At 55.9% G+C, this 17770-nt stretch overlaps 1 protein-coding gene across 6 annotated transcripts in view; it reads right to left on the bottom strand.

The window, feature by feature from the left end:
- Window positions 1–17770, bottom strand: part of mtmr4 (myotubularin related protein 4) — a 127467-nt gene that overhangs the window by 8895 nt on the left and 100802 nt on the right. For all 6 annotated transcript variants that reach the window (XM_065023961.1, XM_065023960.1, XM_065023963.1 and 3 more), the window contains 3 exons: window positions 16294–16464; window positions 14367–14521; window positions 8186–9761 (listed from right to left, as the gene is read on the bottom strand). In XM_065023961.1, coding sequence (XP_064880033.1) covers window positions 8186–9761; window positions 14367–14521; window positions 16294–16464 — 1902 coding nt within the window. The remainder of the gene's footprint in view (window positions 1–8185; window positions 9762–14366; window positions 14522–16293; window positions 16465–17770) is intronic.

The following is a 17770-nucleotide window of genomic DNA, read 5'->3' as shown; positions in this document are numbered from 1 at the left end:
GTGACGAGAGGGAGACAGGGAGGGAGACGTGGCGAGAGGGAGGCAGGGAGGGAGACGTGACGAGAGAGAGACAGGGAGACGTGACGAGAGGGAGGGAGGGAGACGTGGCGAGAGGGAGACAGGGAGGGAGACGTGACGAGAGGGAGACAGGGAGGGAGACGTGGCGAGAGGGAGACAGGGAGGGAGACGTGGCGAGAGGGAGACAGGGAGGGAGACGTGGCGAGAGGGAGACAGGGAGGGAGACGTGACGAGAGGGAGACAGGGAGGGAGACGTGGCGAGAGGGAGGGAGGGAGACGTGGCGAGAGGGAGGGAGGGAGGGAGACGTGGCGAGAGGGAGGGAGGGAGGGAGACGTGACGAGAGGGAGACAGGGAGACGTGGCGAGAGGGAGACAGGGAGACGTGGCGAGAGGGAGGGAGGGAGGGAGACGTGACGAGAGGGAGGGAGGGAGACGTGGCGAGAGGGAGGGAGGGAGGGAGACGTGACGAGAGGGAGACAGGGAGGGAGACGTGACGAGAGGGAGACAGGGAGACGTGACGAGAGGGAGGGAGGGAGACGTGGCGAGAGGGAGGGAGACGTGACGAGAGGGAGACAGGGAGGGAGACGTGACGAGAGGGAGGCAGGGAGGGTAGTGGAGAGGGTAGCAAGTTTTAAGTTCCTCGGCATACACATCACAGACAAACTGAATTGGTCCACTCACACAGACAGCATCGAGAAGAAGGCGCAGCAGCGCCTCTTCAACCTCAGGAGGCTGAAGAAATTCGGCTTGTCACCAAAAGCACTCACAAACTTCTACAGATGCACAATCGAGAGCATCCTGGCGGGCTGTATCACCGCCTGGTACGGCAACTGCTCCGCCCTCAACCGTAAGGCTCTCCAGAGGGTAGTGAGGTCTGCACAACGCATCACCGGGGGCAAACTACCTGCCCTCCAGGACACCTACACCACCCGATGTTACAGGAAGGCCATAAAGATCATCAAGGACATCAACCACCCGAGCCACTGCCTGTTCACTCCGCTATCATCCAGAAGGCGAGGTCAGTACAGGTGCATCAAAGCTGGGACCGAGAGACTGAAAAACAGCTTCTATCTCAAGGCCATCAGACTGTTAAACAGCCACCACTAACATTGAGTGGCTGCTGCCAACACACTGTCATTGACACTGACCCAACTCCAGCCACTTTAATAATGGGAATTGATGGGAAATGATGTAAATATATCACTAGCCACTTTAAACAATGCTACCTTATATAATGTTACTTACCCTACATTATTCATCTGATATGCATATGTATATACTGTACTCTAGATCATCGACTGCATCCTTATGTCACTAGCCACTTTAACTATGCCACTTTGTTTACTTTGTCTACATACTCATCTCATATGTATATACTGTACTCGATACCATCTACTGTATGCTGCTCTGTACCATCACTCATTCATATATCCTTATGTACATATTCCTTATCCCCTTACACTGTGTATAAGACAGTAGTTTTGGAATTGTTAGTTAGATTACTTGTTGGTTATTACTGCATTGTCGGAACTAGAAGCACAAGCATTTCGCTACACTCGCATTAACATCTGCTAACCATGTGTATGTGACAAATACAATTTGATTTGATTTGAGGGAGACGTGGCGAGAGGGAGGGAGGGAGACGTGGCGAGAGGGAGGGAGGGAGGGAGACGTGGCAAGAGGGAGGGAGGGAGAGAGACGTGGCGAGAGGGAGGGAGAGAGACGTGGCGAGAGGGAGGGAGGGAGGGAGACGTGGCGAAAGGGAGACAGGGAGGGAGACGTGGCGAGAGGGAGGGAGAGAGACGTGGCGAGAGGGAGGGAGAGAGACGTGGCGAGAGGGAGGGAGGGAGGAGACGTGGCGAGAGGGAGGGAGGGAGACGTGGCGAGAGGGAGGGAGGGAGACGTGGCGAGAGGGAGGGAGAGAGACGTGGCGAGAGGGAGGGAGAGAGACGTGGCGAGAGGGAGGGAGAGAGAGACGTGGCGAGAGGGAGGGAGAGAGACGTGGCGAGAGGGAGGGAGAGAGACGTGGCGAGAGGGAGGGAGAGAGAAGTGGCGAGAGGGAGGGAGAGAGACGGGCGAGAGGGAGGGAGAGAGACGTGGCGAGAGGGAGGGAGACGTGGCGAGAGGGAGGGAGGGAGGGAGACGTGGCGAGAGGGAGACAGGGAGGGAGGGAGACGTGGCGAGAGGGAGGGAGATGTGGCGAGAGGGAGGGAGGGAGGGAGACGTGACGAGAGGGAGACAGGGAGGGAGACGTGACGAGAGGGAGACAGGGAGGAGACGTGACGAGAGGGAGACAGGGAGGGAGACGTGACGAGAGGGAGGGAGGGAGACGTGAGAGGGGGAGGGAGGGAGGGAGACGTGACGAGAGGGAGGGAGGGAGGGAGACGTGACGAGAGGGAGGGAGGGAGGGAGACGTGACGAGAGGGAGGGAGGGAGGGAGACGTGGCGAGAGGGAGGGAGGGAGACGTGGCGAGAGGGAGGGAGGGAGGGAGACGTGAGAGAGAGGGAGGGAGGGAGGGAGACGTGACGAGAGGGAGGGAGGGAGGGAGGGAGACGTGACGAGAGGGAGGGAGGGAGAGACGTGGCGAGAGGGAGGGAGGGAGGGAGACGTGACGAGAGGGAGGGAGGGAGGGAGACGTGACGAGAGGGAGGGAGGGAGGGAGGAGGGAGACGTGGCAAGAGGGAGGGAGACGTGACGAGAGGGAGGGAGGGAGGGAGACGGGCGAGGGAGGGAGGGAGACGTGACGAGAGGGAGGGAGGGAGACGTGACGAGAGGGAGGGAGGGAGGGAGACGGACGAGAGGGAGGGAGGGAGGGAGACGTAGCGAGAGGGAGGGAGGGAGGGAGACGTGACGAGAGGGAGGGAGACAGGGAGGAGACGTGGCGAGAGGGAGGGAGGGAGGGAGACGTGGACGAGAGGGAGGGAGGGAGACGTGACGAGAGGGAGGGAGGGAGACGTGGCGAGAGGGAGGAGGGAGGGAGACGTGGCGAGAGGGAGGGAGGAGAGGAGACGTGGCGACGAGGGGAGACAGGGAGGAGACGTGGCGAGAGGGAGACAGGGAGGGAGACGTGGCGAGAGGGAGGGAGGGAGGGAGACAGGGAGGGAGGGAGACAGGGAGGAGACGTGGCGAGAGGGAGGGAGGGAGGGAGACGTGGCGAGAGGGAGGGAGGGAGGGAGACGTGGCGAGAGGGAGACGGGGAGGGAGACGTGGCGAGAGGGAGGGAGGGAGGGAGACAGGGAGGGAGACGTGGCGAGAGGGAGGGAGGGAGGGAGACAGGGAGGGAGACGGGCGAGAGGGAGGGAGGGAGACGTGGCGAGAGGGAGGGAGGGAGGGAGACAGGGAGGGAGGGAGACAGGGAGGGAGACGGGCGAGAGGGAGACAGGGAGGGAGACGTGGCGAGAGGGAGGGAGAGAGACGTGGCGAGAGGGAGGGAGAGAGAGACGTGGCGAGAGGGAGGAGGGAGAGAGACGAAGCGAGAGGAGGGAGAGAGAGACGTGGCGAGAGGGAGGAGAGAGAGAGACGGGCGAGAGGGAGGGAGAGAGACGTGGCGAGAGGGAGGGAGAGAGACGTGGCGAGAGGGAGGGAGAGAGACGTGGCGAGAGGGAGGGAGAGAGAGACGTGGCGAGAGGGAGGGAGAGAGACGTGGCGGAGAGGGAGGGAGGGAGGGAGACGGGCGAGAGGGAGGGAGGGAGACGTGGCGAGAGGGAGACAGGGAGGGAGACGTGGCGAGAGGGAGGGAGGGAGACGTGACGAGAGGGAGGGAGGAGACGTGGCGAGAGGGAGGGAGAGAGACGTGGCGAGAGGGAGGGGAGGGAGACGTGGCGAGAGGGAGGGAGGGAGGGAGACGTGACGAGAGGGAGACAGGGAGGGAGACGGACGAGAGGGAGACAGGGAGGGAGACGTGACGAGAGGGAGGGAGGAGGGAGGGAGACGTGGCGAGAGGGAGGGAGGGAGGAGGGGAGAGGGGCGAGAGGGAGGGAGGGAGGGAGACGTGGCGAGAGGGAGACAGGGAGACGTGGCGAGAGGGAGGGAGGGAGACGTGAGCGAGAGGGAGGGAGGGAGACGTGGACGAGGGAGGGAGGGAGGGAGGGAGGGAGACGTGGCGAGAGGGAGGGAGGGAGACGTGGCGAGAGGGAGGGAGGGAGGGAGGGAGGGAGACGTGGCGAGAGGGAGGGAGGGAGACGTGGCGAGAGGGAGGGAGGGAGACGTGACGAGAGGGAGACAGGGAGGGAGACGTGGCGAGAGGGAGACAGGGAGGGAGACGTGGCGAGAGGGAGGGAGGGAGGGAGACGTGGCGAGAGGGAGGGAGGGAGACAGGAGAGACAGGGAGGGAGACGGAGGCGAGAGGGAGACAGGGAGGGAGACGTGACGAGAGGAGACAGGGAGGGAGGGAGGGACGTGACGAGAGGGAGACAGGGAGGGAGACGTGACGAGAGGGAGACAGGGAGGGAGACGTGAGAGGGAGAGGAGGGAGACGTGACGAGAGGGAGGGAGAGGGAGACGTGACGAGAGGGAGACAGGAGGGAGGGAGACGTGAGAGGGAGACAGGGAGGGAGACGTGACGAGAGGGAGACAGGGAGGGAGACGTGGCGAGAGGGAGACAGGGAGGGAGACGGGACGAGAGGGAGACAGGGAGGGAGACGTGACGAGAGGGAGGGAGGGAGGGAGACGTGACGAGAGGGAGACAGGGAGGGAGACGTGACGAGAGGGAGGGAGGGAGACGGACGAGAGGATGGGAGAGGGAGGGAGACGTGACGAGAGGGAGACAGGGAGGGAGACGGGACGAGAGGGAGGGAGGGAGGGAGAGACGTGACGAGAGGGAGGGGGAGGAGAGGGAGACGGGAGACGAGACGAGAGGGAGACAGGGAGGGAGACGACAGAGGGAGGGAGGGAGGGACGTGAGAGAGGGAGGGAGGGAGGAGGGAGGGAGGGAGACAGGGAGGTGACGAGGGGGGAGGGAGGGAGGGAGGGAGACGTGGCGAGAGGGAGGGAGGGAGACGTGGCGAGAGGGAGGGAGGGAGGGAGGGAGGGAGGGACGGAGGGAGACGTGGCGAGAGGGAGGGAGGGAGACGTGGCGAGAGGGAGGGGAGGGAGACGTGACGAGAGGGAGGGAGGGAGGGAGACGTGGCGAGAGGGAGACAGGGAGGGAGGGAGACGTGGCGAGAGGGAGGAGGGGGAGGGAGACGTGGCGAGAGGGAGGGAGGGAGACAGGGAGGGAGGGAGGGGAGGGAGACGGAGGGAGACGTGGCGAGAGAGAGACAGGGAGGGAGACGGACGAGAGGGAGACAGGGAGGGAGGGAGGGAGACGGGCGAGAGGGGAGGGAGACAGGGAGGGAGACGTGAGAGGAGACAGGGAGGGAGACGGGAGAGGGGAGGGAGACGTGGCGAGAGGGAGGGAGGGAGGGAGACAGAGAGGGAGACGGGCGAGAGGGAGACAGGGGGAGGGAGGTGACGAGAGGGAGACAGGGAGGGAGACGTGGCGAGAGGGAGACAGGGAGGGAGACGTGACGAGAGGGAGACAGGGAGGGAGACGTGAGAGGAGGGAGGAGGGAGGGAGGGAGGGGAGGACGAGACGGGCGAGAGGGAGACAGGGAGGGAGACGTGGCGAGAGGGAGGGAGGGAGACGTGGCGAGAGGAGGGAGGGAGGGAGACGTGACGAGAGGGAGACAGGGAGGGAGACGGAGGGAGGAGAGGGAGACAGGGGGAGGGAGACGTGACGAGAGGGAGGGAGGGAGACGTGACGAGAGGGGAGGGAGGGAGGGAGACGTGACGAGAGGGAGGGAGGGGAGGGAGACAGGGAGGGAGACGTGGCGAGAGGAGGGAGGGAGGGAGACGTGGCGAGAGGGAGACAGGGAGGGAGACGTGGCGAGAGGGAGGGAGACGGGGGGAGGGAGGGACGTGACGAGAGGGAGGGAGACAGGGCGAGAGGGAGGGAGGGAGGGAGACGTGACGAGAGGGAGGGAGGGAGGGAGACAGGGGAGGGAGGAGGAGACGAGAGGGAGGGAGAGACAGGAGGGAGACAGGGAGGGAGACGTGGCGAGAGGGAGGGAGGGAGGGAGACAGGGAGAGGGGACGGAGGGGAGAGGAGGGAGGGAGGGAGACGTGACGAGAGGGAGACAGGGAGGGAGACGTGGCGAGAGGGAGACAGGGAGGGAGACGTGGCGAGAGGGAGGGAGGGAGGGAGACGTGGCGAGGGAGGGAGGGAGGGAGACAGGGAGGGAGACGGGCGAGGGAGGGAGGGGAGGGGGAGGAGACAGGGAGGGAGGGAGGGAGACGTGGCGAGAGGGAGACAGGGAGGGAGACGTGGCGAGAGGGAGGGAGGGAGACGTGGCGAGAGGGAGGGAGGGAGGGAGACGTGGCGAGAGGGAGACAGGGAGGGAGACGTGGCGAGAGGGAGACAGGGAGGGAGACGTGGGAGAGGAGGGGGAGGAGACAGGGGAGGGAGGGAGGAGACGTGGCGAGAGGGAGGGAGGGGAGGGAGACGGGCGAGAGGGAGGGAGGGAGACGGGCGAGAGGGAGGGAGACAGGAGGGAGACGTGGCGAGAGGGAGGGAGACAGGGAGGGGGAGACGTGACGAGAGGGAGGGAGGGGAGACGTGGCGAGAGGGAGGGAGGGAGGGAGACGGGCGAGAGGGAGGGAGGGAGACGTGGCGAGAGGGAGGGAGGGAGACGGGGAGGGAGAGGAGACGTGGCGAGACGGAGGGGAGGGAGACGGGCGAGAGGGAGGGGGAGGAGACGAGGCGAGAGGAGAGAGGGAGGGGAGACGTGGCGAGGGGAGGGAGAGACGTGGCGAGAGGGAGGGAGGGAGACGTGGCGAGAGGGAGGGGAGAGGGAGGGGAGACGTGGCGAGAGGGGAGGGAGGGAGGGAGACGTGGCGAGAGGGAGGGGGAGGGAGAGGGAGGAGGGAGACGGGAGAGGAGGGAGGGAGTGGAGAGGGAGGGAGGGAGGGAGACGTGGAGAGGGAGGGACGGGAGGGAGAGGGAGGGAGGGAGGGAGACGTGGCGAGAGGGGAGGGAGGGGAGGGAGACGTGGCGAGAGGGAGGGAGGGGGGAGACGGGCGAGGGAGGGAGGGGGAGACAGGAGGGAGACGTGGCGAGAGGGAGGGAGGGAGGGAGACGGGAGGGAGACGAGAGGGGAGGGAGGGAGGGAGGGACGTGGCGAGAGGGGAGGGAGGGAGACGTGGGGAGGGAGGGAGACGGACGAGAGGGAGGGAGGGAGACGGGAGGGGAGGGAGGGAGACGTGGAGAGGGAGGGAGGGAGACGGGAGGGAGGGAGGGAGGGGAGACGTGGCGAGAGGGAGGGAGGGAGGGAGACGTGGCGAGAGGGAGGGAGGGAGGGAGGAGGACGTGACGAGAGGGAGGAGGAGGGAGGGAGACGTGGCGAGAGGGAGGGAGGGAGGGAGACGTGGCGAGAGGGAGGGAGGGAGGAGAGGGGGAGAGGGAGGGAGGGAGGAGACGGAGGGAGCGAGAGGGAGGGAGGGAGGGAGACGAGGAGAGGGAGGGAGGGAGACGTGGCGAGGGAGGGAGGGAGGGAGAGAGGGAGGGAGGGAGAGTGGGGAGGGAGGGAGGGAGAGGGAGACGTGGCGAGGGAGGGAGGGAGGGAGACGTGGCGAGAGGGAGGGAGGGAGACGTGGCGAGAGGGAGGGAGGGAGGGAGACGTGGCGAGAGGGGAGGGAGGGTGGCGGGAGAGACGGGCGAGAGGGAGGGAGGGAGACGTGGCGAGAGGGAGGGAGGGAGACGTGGCGAGAGGGGAGGGAGGGAGGGAGACGTGGCGAGAGGGGAGGAGAGGGAGGGGAGACGTGGCGAGAGGGAGGGGAGACGAGGGAGAGGGAGGGGACGGAGGGGAGAGGGGAGGGAGGGGAGGGAGACGTGGGCGAGGGAGGGAGGGAGGGAGACGTGGCGAGAGGGAGGGAGGGAGGGAGACGTGGCGAGAGGGAGGGAGGGAGACGTGGCGAGAGGGAGGGAGGGAGGAGAGGAGGGAGGGAGGGAGGGAGGGAGGGAGGGAGACGTGCAACGTTTTGGTTATTATTACTCTCTCTATGGAAGTGTAATTCCACCAGAGTTCACATTTGGGTTGTAATTATGAAGTATTTAGTAATGACCTACATGCATATCCTTTCACAACACAGTGAGGTACTGTTCAAAGTCCAAGTAGGACAGCTACTCACAATGTCGTCCTCGTAGTCGACGTCAGGCTCGGAGGGTGGCGTGCTGTACTGTTTCCTCTCCAGCCTCATCTGCAGCTGGCGCACCTGGCTTCTCAGCACCTCCACTTCCTGTTTATACCCCGCCTCCATCTGCCTGAGGCGCTGCTGCACGGCGTCCACAGGCACCGGCAGACCATCATCATCCAGGTAGGCCGGGTGGGGCTGGGGGGAGGCTGAGGAGCAAGGGGAGGCTGGGAGGAGTTGGCAGGTTGAAAAGGTTGGGGGTGAGCTGGTGGTGGTTGGGCCCATGATGGCAGCGTAGCCCGAGCTGCTTCTGACTGCAGAGAGCCAGCTGGACCCTGACTTGACAGGGCTGGAGCTGACTGGGGCTGGAGCCGAGGAGCGAACCCTTTCCTCCCTCTCCCTTCGGCCGTACTGCCAACCCCCGTTAGGCACGGCCATGCCCTGGGTGCGCAGTAGCTTGCCAGCCAGGCGTCGGCTCTGATAGGCCGTGGGCTGGAGGGTACGACAGAAGCCTGACGAGAGGTTGGCTGAGAGGCCAGAGTGGCTGGCCGCAGTGCTGCAGGCAGACTGGACCATGCCCTGGACACTGTCCCAGTGAGAGCCCAGCAGAGACAGCTCCTCACTGACACGCAGTTGGTTCTGGGAGACCGGACGTCGCAGTGCCACAGCCTGGCTGTTGTCAACAGGGGGCACTGTGGAGGCGGAGGATGCTGCTTCTTTTGATGTTGGGACCACACACTCTCTCAGAGGCACTAAGTTTCTACCACTCATACTCTCGGTCCTCTTCCCCTCTCTCTCCTCTCCCTGGGTCTCGGGTAAGGCCCATTCTGTGGCTTTGGGCTGGCCTAGACTTTCTCTGATTCTAGGGGGCAGCGTTGGTGGGACCTCTGCTTCGTCCGTGAGCGTCTCGGTGGAGTCCTCCATGGCCGTAGGGAACGTGGGAACTAGCTGCTCGAGTGCCAGCAGCTCTGCAGAAGCGGAGGGGGCGTTCTGGAGGCCGTTGGGGATAGGCCCGTTCAGAACAGCTGCCGGTAGCGGGCCCTTCCAGGCAGGTGGTGATGGTATGGAGGCGGGACGGGTAGTGACTGAGGCAGTCCTGGAGTGACTGTCAGCCGTCTGATGTGGCAGTCGAGGGGGAGGAACTGGGGGGTTCGTGGTCTGGGAGAGGGCCTGGTGGAGGAGGGGTGTGAGCAGGGGGAGAGGGGGGAAGTGGGGGTTACCCTGCTCCAGAGCGATGGGGGGGAGGGGCTGGGTGGTGAGACAGATCTCCTCTCTCATCTCCGCCTCCTCGAAGCCCTCTTCCCTCTGCTCCATCTCCACGGGTGTGGTAGGAGGAGTCTGAGTGACAGGCTCCACCTCCGAGTCGTCGCTTTCCAATCCCGTGTCAGGGCTGACGTCCTCGGGGCTGTCGGGTGCGGCCCCTCCTCCTACAGAAGCCATAGGCTCTAGGCCATGGGCAGTACGGCCCTCCTGACAGTGCTTGTTGAGGTTGGGGTCGCTGGAGGTGCGGGTGAGGGCCACTCCGTTCTCAAAGGCAGACACCAGGTTGTCCATGGAGCGAGTCTTAGGAAGCCTGCACACAGGGGTATAAATACAAATCTCAAGTTAATGAAAGTGGTGGAGCTTCATTAAATCAGGTGAGCTTCCCTGCTGTACCACTAGAGGGCAGGCAGGTGACCTTCCCTGCAGTACCACTAGAGGGCAGGCAGGTGACCTTCCCTGCAGTACCACTAGAGGGCAGGCAGGTGAGCTTCCCTGCTGTACCACTAGAGGGCAGGCAGGTGAGCTTCCCTGCAGTACCACTAGAGGGCAGGCAGGTGAGCTTCCCTGCTGTACCACTAGAGGGCAGGCAGGTGAGCTTCCCTGCAGTACCACTAGAGGGCAGGCAGGTGAGCTTCCCTTCTGTAACCACTAGAGGGCAGGCAGGTGAGCTTCCCTTCTGTACCACTAGAGGGCAGGCAGGTGAGCTTCCCTGCTGTACCACTAGAGGGCAGGCAGGTGAGCTTCCCTGCTGTACCACTAGAGGGCAGGCAGGTGACCTTCCCTTCTGTACCACTAGAGGGCAGGCAGGTGACCTTCCCTTCTGTACCAGTACAGAGTCAGTGTGCGGGGGTACAGGTTAGTTGAGGTAATATGTACATGTAGTTTAGGGGTGAAGTGACTATGTATAGATAACAAACAGCGAGTAGCAGCAGTGAACTAAACAAATAGAGTGTCAATGGAAATAGTCTGGGTGGCCTTTTGACTCATTGATTAGCAGTCTTATGGTTGAGGAGCCTTTTCTAAAAACACTAGAGCTGTAGATACAGAGCCCCACATGCAGTTATCACCATGAGCCTGTTCATCTTGATTTACCCACACAGTGAGTAAATCCTTAAATCAATAACTCAAATAAATCCTTGAAAAGACAAGAGCTCAAGAGATACAAGGAGATATAATTAAGTCAATGGTTTTACAAATACACTAAGAGACAGAGAGAGAAGAATAGAGAGAGTGGACAGAGAGAGAAGAATAGAGAGAGTGGACAGAGAGAGAAGAATAGAGAGAGTGGACAGAGAGAGAAGAATAGAGAGAGTGGACAGAGAGAGAAGAATAGAGAGAGTGGACAGAGAGAGAAGAATAGAGAGAGTGGACAGAGAGAGAAGAATAGAGAGAGTGGACAGAGAGAGAAGAATAGAGAGAGTGGACAGAGAGAGAGAAGAATAGAGAGAGTGGACAGAGAGAGAAGAATAGAGAGAGTGGACAGAGAGAGAAGAATAGAGAGTGGACAGAGAGAGAGAAGAATAGAGTGAGTGGACAGAGAGAAGAATAGAGAGTGGACAGAGAGAGAGAGAATAGAGAGAGTGGACAGAGAGAGAAGAATAGAGAGAGTGGACAGAGAGAGAAGAATAGAGAGAGAAGAATAGAGAGAGTGGACAGAGAGAGAAGAATAGAGAGAGTGGACAGAGAGAGAAGAATAGAGAGAGTGGACAGAGAGAGAGAAGAATAGAGAGAGTGGACAGAGAGAGAGAAGAATAGAGAGAGTGGACAGAGAGAGAGAATAGAGAGAGTGGACAGAGAGAGAAGAATAGAGAGAGTGGACAGAGAGAGAAGAATAGAGAGTGGACAGAGAGAGAAGAATAGAGAGAGTGGACAGAGAGAGAGAAGAATAGAGAGAGTGGACAGAGAGAGAGAAGAATAGAGAGAGTGGACAGAGAGAGAAGAATAGAGAGAGTGGACAGAGAGAGAAGAATAGAGAGAGTGGACAGAGAGAGAAGAATAGAGAGAGTGGACAGAGAGAGAGAAGAATAGAGTGAGTGGACAGAGAGAAGAATAGAGAGTGGACAGAGAGAGAGAGAAGAATAGAGAGAGTGGACAGAGAGAGAAGAATAGAGAGAGTGGACAGAGAGAGAAGAATAGAGAGAGTGGACAGAGAGAGAAGAATAGAGAGAGTGGACAGAGAGAGAAGAATAGAGAGAGTGGACAGAGAGAGAAGAATAGAGAGAGTGGACAGAGAGAGAAGAATAGAGAGAGTGGACAGAGAGAGAGAAGAATAGAGAGAGTGGACAGAGAGAGAAGAATAGAGAGAGTGGACAGAGAGAGAAGAATAGAGAGAGTGGACAGAGAGAGAGAAGAATAGAGAGAGTGGACAGAGAGAGAAGAATAGAGAGAGTGGACAGAGAGAGAAGAATAGAGAGAGTGGACAGAGAGAGAAGAATAGAGAGAGTGGACAGAGAGAGAGAAGAATAGAGAGTGTGGACAGAGAGAGAGAAGAATAGAGAGAGTGGACAGAGAGAGAAGAATAGAGAGAGTGGACAGAGAGAGAAGAATAGAGAGAGTGGACAGAGAGAGAGAAGAATAGAGTGAGTGGACAGAGAGAGAAGAATATAGAGAGTGGACAGAGAGAGAGAAGAATAGAGTGAGTGGACAGAGAGAAGAATAGAGAGTGGACAGAGAGAGAGAGAAGAATAGAGAGAGTGGACCGAGAGAGAGAAGAATAGAGTGAGTGGACAGAGAGAGAAGAATAGAGTGAGTGGACAGAGAGAGAAGAATAGAGAGAGTGGACAGAGAGAGAGAAGAATAGAGTGAGTGGACAGAGAGAGAGAAGAATAGAGTGAGTGGACAGAGAGAGAAGAATAGAGAGAGTGGACAGAGAGAGAAGAATAGAGAGAGAAGAATAGAGAGAGTGGACAGAGAGAGAGAAGAATAGAGAGAGTGGACAGAGAGAGAGAAGAATAGAGTGAGTGGACAGAGAGAGAAGAATAGAGAGAGAAGAATAGAGAGAGTGGACAGAGAGAGAGAAGAATAGAGAGAGTGGAGAGAGAGAGAAGAATAGAGAGAGTGGACAGAGAGAGAGAAGAATAGAGAGAGTGGACAGAGAGAGAAGAATAGAGAGAGTGGACAGAGAGAGAGAAGAATAGAGAGAGTGGACAGAGAGAGAGAAGAATAGAGAGAGTGGACAGAGAGAGAGAAGAATAGAGAGTGGACAGAGAGAGAAAGAATAGAGAGAGTGGACAGAGAGAGAGAAGAATAGAGAGAGTGGACAGAGAGAGAGAAGAATAGAGAGAGTGGACAGAGAGAGAGAAGAATAGAGAGAGTGGACAGAGAGAGAGAAGAATAGAGAGAGTGGACAGAGAGAGAGAAGAATAGAGAGAGTGGACAGAGAGAGAGAAGAGAGAGTGGACAGAGAGAGAGAAGAGAGAGTGGACAGAGAGAGAGAAGAGAGAGTGGACAGAGAGAGAGAAGAGAGAGTGGACAGAGAGAGAGAAGAGAGAGTGGACAGAGAGAGAAGAATAGAGAGAGTGGACAGAGAGAGAGAAGAACAGAGAGAGTGGACAGAGAGAGAGAAGAACAGAGAGAGTGGACAGAGAGAGAGAAGAATAGAGTGAGTGGACAGAGAGAGAGAGAAGAATAGAGAGAGTGGACAGAGAGAGAGAGAAGAATAGAGAGAGTGGACAGAGAGAGAGAGAAGAATAGAGAGAGTGGACAGAGAGAGAGAAGAATAGAGAGAGTGGACAGAGAGAGAGAAGAATAGAGTGAGTGGACAGAGAGAGAGAGAAGAATAGAGAGAGTGGACAGAGAGAGAGAGAAGAATAGAGAGAGTGGACAGAGAGAGAGAGAAGAATAGAGAGAGTGGACAGAGAGAGAGAGAAGAATAGAGAGTGGACAGAGAGAGAGAGAAGAATAGAGAGAGTGGACAGAGAGAGAGAGAAGAATAGAGAGAGTGGACAGAGAGAGAGAGAAGAATAGAGAGAGTGGACAGAGAGAGAGAAGAATAGAGAGAGTGGACAGAGAGAGAGAAGAATAGAGAGAGTGAACAGAGAGAGAGAAGAATAGAGAGAGTGGACAGAGAGAGAGAATAATAGAGAGAGTGGACAGAGAGAGAAGAATAATAGAGAGAGTGGACAGAGAGAGAAGAATAGAGAGAGTGGACAGAGAGAGAAGAATAGAGAGAGTGGACAGAGAGAGAGAAGAATAGAGAGAGTGGACAGAGAGAGAGAAGAATAGAGAGAGTGGACAGAGAGAGAGAGAAGAATAGAGAGAGTGGACAGAGAGAGAGAAGAATAGAGAGAGTGGACAGAGAGAGAGAAGAATAGAGAGAGTGGACAGAGAGAGAGAAGAATAGAGAGAGTGGACAGAGAGAAGAATAGAGAGAGTGGACAGAGAGAGAGAAGAATAGAGAGAGTGGACAGAGAGAGAGAAGAATAGAGAGAGTGGACAGAGAGAGAAGAATAGAGAGAGTGGACAGAGAGAGAAGAATAGAGAGAGAAGAATAGAGAGAGAAGAATAGAGAGAGTGGACAGAGAGAGAAGAATAGAGAGAGAAGAATAGAGAGAGAAGAATAGAGAGAGAAGAATAGAGAGAGAAGAATAGAGAGAGTGGACAGAGAGAGAGAAGAATAGAGAGAGTGGACAGAGAGAGAGAAGAATAGAGAGAGAAGAATAGAGAGAGTGGCCAGAGAGAGAAGAATAGAGAGAGAAGAATAGAGAGAGTGGACAGAGAGAGAGAAGAATAGAGAGAGAAGAATAGAGAGAGTGGACAGAGAGAGAAGAATAGAGAGAGTGGACAGAGAGAGAAGAATAGAGAGAGAAGAATAGAGAGAGTGGACAGAGAGAGTGGACAGAGAGAGAAGAATAGAGAGAGTGGACAGAGAGAGTGGAAAGAGAGAGAGAAGAATAGAGAGAGTGGACAGCCCCACCTGTCCAGGGAACGTGAGGTGAGCTCGTCTCCCTGTATACTGGGGGACAGGTAGAGTTCCATGGCATCCTCGGCAGAGGTGCAGGGGGAGGAGGTGGGTAGGTAGACGGCCGTCCACAGCTGCAGGGCCCGGGTGTGGCACACCGGCTGCAACACCTGGACACAGGGGACAGGTAGGAGCAGAGGTCAGAGGTCAATAAAAAAAAAACCCACAAATAACATTTTGTCTCAGTAAAGCCATTTAAAATGTTGCCGATATACACTACATGGCCCAAAGTATGTGGACAGCCGATCAAATGAGTGGATTTGGCTATTTCAGCCACATCTGTTGCTGACAGGTGTATAAAAGCAAACATACAACCATGCAATCTCCATAGACAAACATTGGCATTAGAATGGCCCGTACAGAAGAGCTCAGTGACTTTCAACGTGGCACCGTCATAGGATGCCACCTTTCCAACAAGTCAGTTCGTCAAATTTCTGTCCTGCTGGAGCTGTCCCCCAGTCAACTGTAAGTGCTGTTACTGTGAAGTGGAAACGTCTAGGAGCAACAACGGCTACGCCGCGAAGTGGTAGGCCACACAAGCTCACAGAACGGGACCGCCGAGTGCTGAAGTGCGTAAAAATCGCTTCATGAAATGGGTTTTACATGGCCGAGCAGCCGGCTATAGTGGCGTAAAGCTCGCCGCCATTGGACTCTGGAGCAGTTGGAAACGCGTTCTCTGGAGTGATGAATCACGCGTCACCATCCGGCAGTCCAACGGACGAATCTGGGTTTGGCGGATGCCGGGAGAACGTTACCTGCCCGAATGCATAGTGCCCACTGTAAAGTTTGGCGGAGGAAGAATAATTCCACTGAAGGGAAATCTTAACGTTACAACACACAATGACACTCTAGAAGATTCTGTGCTTCCAACTTTGTGGCAACAGTTTGGGGAAGGCCCTTTCCTGTTTCAGCATTACAATGCACCCGTATAATAAATAATAATAATAAATAAATGAAATAAAAATAGTACTAATAATATATATGCGCTGTTGGTACTCATCCACTGAATATATTGGATGAGTACATCTTTCCTTCTTTAACCCTTAGCAGATAAAACTGGACGAGGGGTTATCCTAAACTAAATGGAATTGTTTTAAAAAGGTCATACCCAAGGATAATTCAAAATATTTGATCCCTTTGAAGCATCATAAATATATATATTTTTGGGGTCCTTACTGATTCTAGCCGATACAAACACATAGAGTAACAGATTCACTACATGGAACAACAGATCGCCGCCCCCCCGCCCAAAGAAATGTTATGGAAGTTTGTTTCTGAAGCGTCTGTCCTATATCTGAGAGATGTAAGAAAAAAACAGGAAATATTTGTTATTAATATGTATTTAAACCCTTATTTTGTTTTGCTACTAAACAGTCTCCATATATACTTCCATTCATGTTTTCAACTAGTACCCGGGGGGGGGACCTTCAGAAGAGTCTTGTGAGGCCTGTTCGTCGTTCCTAGAGCAAAACGTGGTGGAGAGAGTCTCACCTTTCCACAGAGGGGTCATATTTATTTGCTACTGTGACATGTGAAGCACACCTGATCCCTCTGTTAACAACCAGGACAGGAGAAGAGAGGAGTAAAGACAGGAGAGAAGAGAAGACAGGAGAGAAGAGAGGAGAGGAGAGGAGAGGAGAAGACAGGAGAGGAGAGGAGAAGAGAGGAGAGGAGAGACAGAAGAGGAGAAGAGAAGAGAGGAGAGAGAAGAGAGAGAAGAGAAGAGAAGAGAGAGAAGAGAGAAGAGGAGAGAGAGAAGAGGCAGGAGAAGAGGAGAGGAGGAGAGGGAAGAGAAGAGAGGAAAGAAGAGAAGAGAGAAGAGAGGAGAAGAAAGGAGAGGAGAGGAGGACAGGAGAAGAGAAGCGGGGACAGTAGTGGGTACCATATCATGACCGGGGATAAAGAGGAAGTTCTGGAAGTTCTTGTTGCCGGAGCGGAGCAGAGACCAGACGGAGCAGGTGCGGTTGTGGATGTTGCGGACCTCTCTCTCCCGCCCGTTGTTACACAGGAACGTCCCGTACAGACACGAGTACGTGTGCTGCACCAGCTTGACCTGGGGGAGAGGAACAAAACACACACGTTAGTCCTTTACACATTCTTTAATATACACAGTAACACTCCTAAACTACTACACAGAACACAGTACGCTCCTAAACTACTACACAGTAACACTCCTAAACTACTACACAGTAACACTCCTAAACTACTACACAGAACACAGTACGCTCCTAAACTACTACACAGAACACAGTACGCTCCTAAACTACTACACAGTACACAGTAACACTCCTAAACTACTACACAGTACACAGTAACACTCCTAAACTACTACACAGTAACACTCCTAAACTACTACACAGAACACAGTAACACTCCTAAACTACTACACAGAACACAGTACGCTCCTAAACTACTACACAGAACACAGTAACACTCCTAAACTACTACACAGTACACAGTAACACTCCTAAACTACTACACAGAACACAGTAACACTCCTAAACTACTACACAGTACACAGTAACACTCCTAAACTACTACACAGTACACAGTAACACTCCTAAACTACTACACAGTACACAGTAACACTCCTAAACTACTACACAGTACACAGTAACACTCCTAAACTACTACACAGTAACACTCCTAAACTACTACACAGTAACACTCCTAAACTACTACACAGTACACAGTAACACTCCTAAACTACTACACAGTAACACTCCTAAACTACTACACAGTAACACTCCTAAACTACTACACAGCACGCTCCTAAACTACTACACAGTACACAGTAACACTCCTAAACTACTACACAGTACACAGTAACACTCCTAAACTACTACACAGTAACACTCCTAAACTACTACACAGTACACAGTAACACTCCTAAACTACTACACAGAACACAGTACGCTCCTAAACTACTACACAGAACACAGTAACACTCCTAAACTACTACACAGAACACAGTAACACTCCTAAACTACTACACAGTACACAGTAACACTCCTAAACTACTACACAGTAACAGTATGCTCCTAAACTACTACACAGTAACAGTACGCTCCTAAACTACTACACAGAACACAGTAACACTCCTAAACTACTACACAGAACACAGTAACACTCCTAAACTACTACACAGTACACAGTAACACTCCTAAACTACTACACAGAACACAGTAACACTCCTAAACTACTACACAGAACACAGTAACACTCCTAAACTACTACACAGAACACAGTAACACTCCTAAACTACTACACAGAACAGTCACATACAGATAGGTCTTTATTTTTGTCAAATTCATTACATACAACACACAAACACTGTGTTCAAAGGTTACAGTCATATC

This window comes from Oncorhynchus nerka, linkage group LG10 (genome assembly GCF_034236695.1).
Source record: "Oncorhynchus nerka isolate Pitt River linkage group LG10, Oner_Uvic_2.0, whole genome shotgun sequence".
NCBI classification, from domain to species: Eukaryota; Metazoa; Chordata; class Actinopteri; order Salmoniformes; family Salmonidae; genus Oncorhynchus; species Oncorhynchus nerka.
The sequence above is the reverse complement of the archived record's forward strand: the minus strand, read 5'-3'. Positions and strand labels throughout refer to the sequence as shown.